At 35.0% G+C, this 11,051-nt stretch overlaps 1 protein-coding gene across 1 annotated transcript; it reads left to right on the top strand.

Annotated features, from left to right (window-relative positions):
* Window positions 1-5,103: 5,103 nt before the first annotated feature.
* LOC117344733 (protein catecholamines up-like) lies at window positions 5,104-10,948 on the top strand. The gene is given in 4 exon segments (XM_033907563.1): window positions 5,104-5,380; window positions 5,382-5,952; window positions 7,152-7,369; window positions 7,691-10,948. Coding segments are annotated over 4 exon segments (1,263 nt in total). The 5' UTR covers window positions 5,104-5,158; the 3' UTR covers window positions 7,943-10,948.
* The last annotated feature ends 103 nt before the right edge of the window (window positions 10,949-11,051 follow it).

The following is an 11,051-nucleotide window of genomic DNA, read 5'->3' as shown; positions in this document are numbered from 1 at the left end:
TACATAGACTTACTAGAACATTTGGTGAGGACTAAACTACAGCTAACAAACAACGATATAATTATATTTACAAGCGTCTCGTGCTTCATCGACGACACGTCATACGAATCTAGGTCAAATCCGGGCAAAGTCACATCATCAAAGTCACAATATCAAAGTCACATTATCAAAGACACATTATCAAAATCACATGATCAAAGTCACAATATCAAAGTCACATTATCAAAGTCACAATATCAAAGTCACATTATCAAAGTCACAGTATCAAATTTACATCATCAAAGTCACATTATCAAATTTACATCATCAAAGTCACATTATCAAAGTCACATTATCAAAGTCACAGTATCAAAGTCACATTATCAAAGTCACATTATCAAAGTCACATTATCAAAGTCACAATATCAAAGTCACATTATCAAAGTCACAATATCAAAGTCAAATTATCAAATTTACATTATCAAAGTCACATTATCAAAGTCAAATTATCAAATTTACATCATCAAAGTCACAATATCAAAGTCACATTGTCAAAAATGAGAACTAGGGTGAAGGCGGAAGCACTGAGCATATTTACATGTGGCTGCATCGAATACGTCTGACGTCATATCGGACAAGGAAACAAAATAGATCACAATGGGATCATGATGTCGACCATAAAACTTTCTTATCGATACTTACTTATCGATACTTACTTATCGATACTTTCTTATCGATACTTACTTAACGATACTTACTTATCAATACTTTCTTATCGATACTTTCTTATCGATACTTACTTATCGATACTCTCTTACCAATCTGTTTTACTATTGTTAAAACTGTCTTATCAATACTTTCTTATCGATACTTACTTATCGATACTTACTTATCGATACTTCCTTATCGATACTTTCTTACCAATCTGTATTACTATAGTTAAGTAAAACTTACTTATCAATACTTTCTTATCGATACTTTCTTATCGATACTTTCTTATCGATACTTCCTTACCAATCTGTATTACTATTGTTAAAACTGTCTTATCGATACTTTCTTATCGATACTTTCTTATCGATACTTTCTTATCGATACTTTCTTATCGATACTTCCTTACCAATCTGTATTACTATTGTTAAAACTGTCTTATCGATACTTTCTTATCGATACTTTCTTATCGATACTGTCTTATCGATACTGTCTTATCGATTCTTACTTATCGATACTTTCTTATCGATACTTTCTTACCAATCTGTATTACTATTGTTAAAACTGTCTTATCGATACTTTCTTATCGATACTTTCTTATCGATACTGTCTTATCGATACTGTCTTATCGATTCTTACTTATCGATACTTACTTATCGATACTTTCTTATCGATTCTTACTTATCGATACTTTCTTATCGATACTTTCTTACCAATCTGTATTACTATTGTTAAAACTGTCTTATCGATATTTTCTTATCGATACTTTCTTATCGATACTTTCTTATCGATACTGTCTTATCGATACTGTCTTATCGATTCTTACTTATCGATACTTTCTTATCGATACTTTCTTATCGATACTTTCTTATCGATACTGTCTTATCGATACTGTCTTATCGATACTTTCTTATCGATTCTTACTTATCGATACTTTCTTATCGATACTTTCTTATCGATACTGTCTTATCGATACTTACTTATCGATACTTACTTATCGATACTTACTTATCGATACTTTCTTACCAATCTGTATTACTATAGTTAAGTAAAACTTACTTATCAATACTTTCTTATCGATACTGTCTTATCGATTCTTACTTATCGATACTTTCTTATCGATACTTTCTTACCAATCTGTATTACTATTGTTAAAACTGTCTTATCGATACTTTCTTATCGATACTTTCTTATCGATACTTTCTTATCGATACTGTCTTATCGATACTTTCTTATTGATACTTTCTTACCAATCTGTATTACTATGGTTAAAACTGCCTTATCGATACTTCCTTATCGATACTTCCTTATCGATACTTTCTTATCGAAACTTACTTATCGATACTTACTTATCGATACTTCATTACCAATCTGTATTACTATTGTTAAAACTGTCTTACCGATACTTCCTTACCAATCTGTTTTACTATTGTTAAAACTGTCTTATCGATACTTCCTTATCGATACTTACTGATCGAAACTTACTTATCGATACTTCCTTATCGATACTTACTTACCAATCTGTATTACTATTGTTAAAACTGCCTTATCGATACTTTCTTATCGATACTTTCTTATCGATACTTTCTTACCAATCTGTATTACTATTGCTAAAACTGCCTTATCGATACTGTCTTATCGATACTTCCTTATTGATACTTCCTTATCGATACTTCCTTATTGATACTTCCTTATCGATACTTCCTTATCGATACTCTCTTACCAATCTGTTTTACTATTGTTAAAACTGTCTTATCGATACTTCCTTATCGATACTTCCTTATCGATACTTCCTTATCGATACTTCCTTACCAATCTGTTTTACTATTGTTAAAACTGCCTTATCGATACTTTCTTACCAATCTGTATTACTATTGTTAAAACTGCCTTATCGATACTTTCTTACCAATCTGTTTTACTATTGTTAAAACTGCCTTATCGATACTTCCTTATCGATACTTTCTTATCGATACTTTCTTATCGATACTTTCTTACCAATCTGTTTTACTATTGTTAATTTCTCCCCCAGTAGTGGACATCTGTCACGGTAACATGTTAATGGGAACAAATCCTTGTTGAAGGTAGCACGTAACAGTTGGGAAATCATCGCAATCACCATACAGCTTAGTTGTAAGCTGTTCCTTATGTACAGAGCGAGGTAAGCAGCTGAAGAGCTCTAGTAACTCTAGTGTCCTTGGTCAAGTTCTATAGTGTATATCCGATCGACATCATTATATTTTTTGTCGTTTTCTCTCTCTCTCTCTCTCTCTCTCTCTCTCTCTCTCTCTCTCTCTCTCTCTCTCTCTCTCTCTCTGTTACTTCAAGATAACAAATCGTCAATATATATCTATATAGATGAAGGACTAAGTTCACTGTTACCTGTTCTGATAAGGTCCGATTCGTGTGTCAATAGTGTGTTGGAAGGTCTGGTCACCTTACCCATAAAGATGCCAAGATCTGATCACCTAACCCAAAAAGATGCCAAGATCTGATCACCTAACCCATAAAGATGCCAAGGTCTGGTCACCTTACCCATAAAGATGCCAAGGTCTGGTCACCTTACCCATAAAGATGCCAAGATCTGGTCACCTAATCCGAAAAGATGCCAAGGTCTGGTCACCTAACCCAAAAAGATGCCAAGGTCTGGTCACCTAACCCATAAAGATGCCAAGGTCTGGTCACCTAACCCAAAAAGATGCCAAGGTCTGGTCACCTAACCCATAAAGATGCCAAGATCTGATCACCTAACCCAAAAAGATGCCAAGATCTGGTCACCTAACCCAAAAAGATGCCAAGGTCTGGTCACCTAACCCATAAAGATGCCAAGATCTGATCACCTAACCCAAAAAGATGCCAAGGTCTGGTCACCTAACCCAAAAAGATGCCAAGATCTGATCACCTAACCCAAAAAGATGCCAAGATCTGATCACCTAACCCAAAAAGATGCCAAGATCTGATCACCGAACCCAAAAAGATGCCAAGATCTGATCACCTAACCCATAAAGATGCCAATCAGAAATTCAATCAATAACGAAGTATGTCCCCCTTTACGAGGGCTGATTTATAAGTTGTGAGCCTCTTATTGAAGGATTTGAATTTTGTCTGACATATTGTATTATTTCAGGATTCATATATTGTTTGCGTGGGAATGAATGAATGAATGAATGAATGAATGGAGAGAAGAGAAGAAATGAAAGTTGAAAAAGTTCAAGTGCGATACGTGCATTTTGATAAAGATGAACGCAGGACTCCAAACTTCTCAAATAAAGTAAACGAGTCGTTTTTCATTGAAATAGTACTGACAAAAATGTAAGTACATGTATAAGTTAAAAGAGAAACATATATTATTCAAGAATGGTCCAGTATTTCCTATCTTAATCACTTAGGTGAGGTGTAGAGATAAAAAAAAAAAAACAGTGTCATGTATGAATAAAATAATGGTGGGACATGTACACATATAATTCATTAAGATATACGTACATTGGGTAAATATTCACAATTTGCACTAAAAGTGTACCATAATAAGTGTATGATCATGCTATGCGGTATCTGTACATTGGGCCTACCATCACAGCATCAATGAAACGTTCTTTTTTAAGAGCTGTGGTTATTTCTGACTAGACGATTAATTAAGTGCCGTAGATCGTGAGTTCGAAGGCGGTCAGGGCACGAGTCATAAAATTGTCTTCCTTCGTCATTTGTGTTAACTATTTATTGATATACATGTAGGTACACTTGTACATGTTTGTTATTATGTTATATATACAGGAATGTTAGTATATTATTTATACAAGTATGTTATTATGTTTTATTTAGACAGGTGCATATGGTAAAATAACTACACACTTTTTCTGTAAAAAGCTTACTCAATAGCTAGACAGAGGGATCGTCAAACTCGCTTTTTGGCTTGTTGCTCAAGGAATCTTTTTGCGTTATTATTACAATGATGACTAGATAATCTACAATGTATATATTTTTGATATTTTTGATATTTTTTTTCAGGAAGGGAATTCAAATCATGTGTTGTGTATGTTTTATCCAGAATCAGAGCTAGTAATTTAGAATTTTGGAAAAGACTTACAGTGTAACTACATGTAAACATGTACATGTACGTAGCCATACATGTCTAACGAATGATCATGAGGTTCTTGACTTTTACAAACTTTTCTTTGCACTGTACGATTAACCCAGATTAACTTCATAAATCAGGATTTTTTCATGTAGGACTTTATTAAATTCAAACTGAAATTGAACCCTTTGCTGTTTATGTAGACGTACATGTAGTTACTATTTTCAGAGACCTATATACTATAATATAGGTCTGTGCTATTTTTAACTACTTTTACTTTCAGTTTACCCAAAGGATCCTCATAAATCTACGTCGCGCGGATGTTTGTTTTTGTCAGAGTCCTCAATTCCCTTTGAAGCGTACTGAAGAACTTGATCGGTGTTGGCCACGTACTTGATAGCTATGGCGAACACCGGCAAGCAGGTTGTGTTCTCCATATGTGTGGTTACATGTTTGTTAACGTTCACTGTGATCGGTCTTGTGGACAGTCAGGAACATGGTCACAGCCACGAACAACCCGACGAAAATCCGTCGTTTAAATATTCGAAGAAAGCAAATGTAGAAGATCACGGACACGCACACGGAGGCGATCATCATCATGGTCATGCTCATTCGGACCGACGGACACGGACATGCACACGGACATGCACATGGACATGCCCATGACACCAAACCCCCAGTAGTCAACAAGAGTGTCCATAAAGAAACTGGCTTGATGCTTTGGGTACAAGCCATAGGGGCCACATTTATCATCAGCATATCGCCTGTATTTATTCTATTATTTATTCCATTAGAAAACACAAAGGAAAGTTCACCATTGTTAAAAGTTTTACTGAGTTTTGCCTCTGGTGGTCTCCTTGGTGATGCATTCCTCCATCTAATCCCCCATGCTGTATCGCCCCACAGCCATGGCGAGGACCACTCCCACAGCCATAACCATGGACATTCTCATGACGGGGAAGGCGGACATTCACACGATATGTCAATTGGTTTATGGGTACTTGCTGGTATTGTTGCTTTCCTTATTGTGGAGAAATTTGTACGCTATGTTAAAGGAGGACATTCACATTCCCACAGCCATGGAGCTGGTCAAACTGTAGCCAAAAAGGAAACGAAAAAGGATTCCAAATCAACTGATGAAGGAAAAACCAACAAGAAAGACGACAGTGTCAGTAAAAAAGACACAAAAAGTGCAGGTATTAATCTGCTATTTCGGTTTTTATTAAAAAAACTATTCGGGTTAACAAAAAGAAACAAGCAATATACTTTCATGTAGTGCTGCAACAATATGCTGCGGCTACATCACGGTACATGTATTTCACAAATAATTAATAAAATTAATTTAACAGCATCTGTTTCAGTTACACGGAACCCAATATGTTTCCAAATATGTTATTTAAATGAAGGCAGTTACTCGACAAAAGTACTTCCAGCTCCATGCTGGTTTTTGGCGATAATAATTACCATGCAGATAACTGAAAACGTTGGGTGTACTGTAACCCTGGTAAACAGAGGTCCCGGTTCCATTGCAGCTACAGTCATCTTTGAGGTTGCTGACTTGATCTTCTTTACATCTTGATGGTCATACTAAATCTGTTGTAGAGCTACCCTTAACTAGTAAAAGTCCCTGAGTGTGTCCCCACTGATTACTGTTGCAGCACTACTTTCATTTAACTTTGTTTGCATGGTTATCCCTGTACATTTACTTCCCTTAGTGTTACCAGTATGTTTACAGGAAAATATAAAAGAAAGCAATATTTGGCATTGGTTCATCTAAGTGAGATGGTGTATCATGTACCAAAAGACATTTTGACCTTTGACCTACAATGAAAAAAGCTTGCCCAAGCTCTGTGTCCTGCACTACTAGTCACTGGAACTTCTTACTTGGGGCATAAGTTCATCTAGGGGAGGTGGCATTTCATGTATGAAAATTAGGTCAAAGATAAAGTTTGTATAGGCTCTCTCTTACACAATTTGTCATTGGAACTGAAAGGTTCATCTAGGTGAGGTAGTGTGTCAATCATGTATCAAAGTACATTTTGATGTTTGACATACATCAAAGAAAAAATTGTTTGGGCCTGATCCTGTCACTTAATCTTCTTACCTACTTAGGACACAGGTTCATCTTTCATGTAACATGGGTTCTCTTGTATTAAACTTCTGATATCACATATTAAAATTAGTGATATTTCTGAATTCAATCACATAAATACCATCAGATGGAATTACAGATGTTGGAAATTCAGTGTGTAGAATTAGTTCCTACACAAATGCATTATTTGTGCATTCTTGGCATATAATTTGACATCAGGTGGGGAACTTATTTGTCTTGTTTATGTTGATGTGGCATCTCACCGTAACTTACTTCATTGGATTATATATATACTTATTTCAGCAGCAGCTGAACCAGTAGAGGATATTAAGGTGGCTGGCTACCTCAACCTCGCAGCAGACTTCGCCCACAATTTTACAGATGGACTGGCGATTGGAGCATCATTTTTGATGGGTCGTAACCTTGGCATTATCACCACTATCACAATATTTTTGCATGAAATTCCACATGAAATAGGAGATTTTGCCATTCTAGTCCAGTCTGGCTGCACAAAGAGAAAGGTATATATACTGTGAGGCATTGTCGATATTTTGTCTGATATTTAGTCCTATACTCAATAGGTACATAATGTACATGTATAGTAGTAACTACCTGTATATAGACACAAGTTTCTTTTTGTATCTCCAGTATGAGTTGTGATAATTAAATTTCCTGGATTTAAGTTGCAAATGGATTTGTAGTTATCGGTTTAAAGGTAAAGAAAAACTACTGCATGCCATCTGTAAGAGGAAGAATATTTTGTCTTTATATTCAGAGTTTATTTTGATACATAAGGATGCCCAGTTTACTGTCTATTACCAGTGTGTATTATTTGTTTACAGGCAATGATGTTGCAGTTCTCTACAGCTATTGGTGCTATGTTGGGAACAGTATGCAGTTTACTGGCCGAGGGTGTAGGTGAAGCAGCTACAATCTGGATCCTTCCATTTACCGCGGGGGGCTTTATCTACATCGCTACAGTGTCTGTTATACCCGAGTTACTAGAGGACTCGACACTAGGCCAATCTGTAAAGGAGATCATAGCTCTTCTTGTCGGCATTTATATGATGGTTCTCATAGGGCAGTACGAGTAGGAAGTATCGGCAGCACAAAATGGCTACATTACAAAAAGAAACAGATTTCATAAAACATTTTAAAGAGTCTGTTGATAAAATATTGCTGTTTGTTGTTGTGTGCTTGGGGATATCATGTGCTTTTTTTTAAATTTCAATTTTCTCAAATACATGATGTGTGCTGTATGTATTCCACGAGTGAGATGATTAAAGGATCGATCATAAATACATGATTGCAGAGCTATGATGTGCCATTGTATCAGTTTGTTTGTTGGTGTAAAGAGAGGGAGAGAATAAAACAGATTTACAGTAGAACATCTATCTATTGGTGTTAGACCTATTCATATGAATGCTACCATTTCGAGTTGTCTCCCTTGACTACAAACATTTAGTTTATCAAATGAAGTTAATAATGTTTGGCAATACTTTTGATATGAAACTGCTCCATAGAGCTATAAGCATTCATAATTATATCATATTTGTAATTGGAATTTGAAGCAGTAATATTATATTTTAAAAAAGGCATAATTATTTTCTTATGATGATCGTAACCCCTGGAGTATTCATGAAGATGGATTATTGTATCCGCTACACTTGACATTTAAAGTTTTCACCAAAGAATTGTTCTATAGTTAAAAAGTAGAAGTTGTATTTCAGACCTCTGTACATGTTTAGTTGGAAATCAGGCTAGTGGTAAGATTGTGACATGTCAGACTTGACCAGTGGTCACTCAGGGTAGAACATGTTAGGGCTTACTGATTTATACCACTGAATATGTAATTTTTGGAAAGTGTGTTGTATGTTACAGATGTAGTATTGTGTTGTGTGTTACTAATGTACTGTAGTCATATATTATCTATCTACATCATGTCACAAACTTCTATCATCACAACACAGACACTAGTACTAACATTCCTATTCTAATTCCAACATATGTTGAAGTCATCAGATTTTACAGAACAATACAAACTACAAAAGCTCCTACACATGATAGGTATGTACAGTAGACTATGGTGCTACCTGTGTTTTATAGGAATCTAGAATGTATATTTACATTAATAATGTATAACCTCCTGGTTAAAACACTGCATGTATCATGAATCTCTGTAAGGTACATGTACCTGTACTCGTTTTAAGTTATTAGATCATATGAGATAAACTTGTGTAAGACTTGTGTAGTCTGTACAGTCTACTGATATCATCAAATTGTACTCGATCAGCTGACTGTCGCCTTACACTCCAGGCTGATCATATCTGCAGTTGTAGACAACCGTAATGTTTGTGTAGAAATACCATGAAGACAGCCGTAATGTTTATGTAGAAATACCATGAAGAATGTTTTTGTCTACATATAGACTTGTGATGGATGAGTGGATATGTTTCTGGTTGTGGGAAATAAAAATGCTTTACTTTAATTGACCGTTACTTTAGTCATGTATGAGACATAGCAGGATGGGATCTTCCCCGATATATATAGATTCTGTATATACAAAGTGTTTCAGATCACATGATTTTTTTTAGAGAAAACAGATCAAATAGATTGATGCTGAGTAATTCAATCTTCACCATTCTGATTTAGATCCTACATCGCTAGTCATGTGATACACTTTACTGTCAGGTAGATACCACAGTAACAATAAGGAACATATGTTACCACAGTAACACTATAAGGTACATTTTACCATAGTAACAGTATAAGGTACATTGTTACTATAGTAACACTAAAAGGAACATTGCTACCACAGTAACACTATAAGGAACATATGTTACCACAATAACTCTATAAGATACATATGTTACCATAGTAATACTATAAGGTACATTGTTACCATAGTAACAGTATAAGGAACATTGTTACTGCATTAACACTATACGGAACATTGTTACTACAGTAACACTAAGGAACATTGTTAGCACAGTAACACTAAGGTATATGTGTTACCACAGTAACACTAAGGTATGTGTGTTACCACAGTAACACTAAGGTATATATGTTACCACAGTAACACTAAGGTATATGTGTTACCACAGTAACACTAAGGTATATATGTTACCACAGTAACACTAAGGTATATGTGTTACCACAGTAACACTAAGGAACATTGTTAGCACAGTAACACTATAAGGAACATGTGTTACCACAGTAACACTAAGGTACATATGTTACCACAGTAACACTAAGGTATGTGTGTTACCACAGTAACACTAAGGTATATATGTTACCACAGTAACACTAAGGTATATGTGTTACCACAGTAACACTAAGGTACATATGTTACCACAGTAACACTAAGGTATATATGTTACCACAGTAACACTAAGGTATATATGTTACCACAGTAACACTAAGGTATATATGTTACCACAGTAACACTAAGGTATATGTGTTACCACAGTAACACTAAGGTATATCTGTTACCACAGTAACACTAAGGTATATATGTTACCACAGTAACACTAAGGTATATGTGTTACCACAGTAACACTAAGGTACATATGTTACCACAGTAACACTAAGGTATATATGTTACCACAGTAACACTAAGGTATATGTGTTACCACAGTAACACTAAGGTACATATGTTACCACAGTAACACTAAGGTATATGTGTTACCACAGTAACACTAAGGTATATGTGTTACCACAGTAACACTAAGGTATATGTGTTACCACAGTAACACTAAGGTATATATGTTACCACAGTAACACTAAGGTATATGTGTTACCACAGTAACACTATAAGGTACATCTGATACTGTATTTACCAAAGGAACTCTATTAGGTGCATGTGTTAACATAGTTACTCTTAAGGTATCATATGCAAAAACTTGTTCAATTTAAAGATAACGTTGCCTATATAATTGTATATGGTGCATTTTGTAAAAGTAAATTGTTGAAGTGCCACACAGACTAATACTATAAATTGACTTTATTTGCATTAGGCAATATATATTGTGGTACATAAATACAATGATATGATCAATACATTATGGTACATGCATTAAATAAATGGTGAATGAGAAGTGCTTTATAGTTTTATCTTGTTTGTCATCAATGTTTCTACAAGTACACTGTATGTAATCTTGTGTCTGTTCTAGAGTCTATCCCAGTGGCTATGTATATCTGTCT

Source organism: Pecten maximus, chromosome 2, assembly GCF_902652985.1.
Source record: "Pecten maximus chromosome 2, xPecMax1.1, whole genome shotgun sequence".
Classification (NCBI taxonomy): Eukaryota; Metazoa; Mollusca; class Bivalvia; order Pectinida; family Pectinidae; genus Pecten; species Pecten maximus.
Note: the sequence above shows the minus strand (reverse complement) of the source record. Positions and strands in the feature narration are given on the sequence as shown.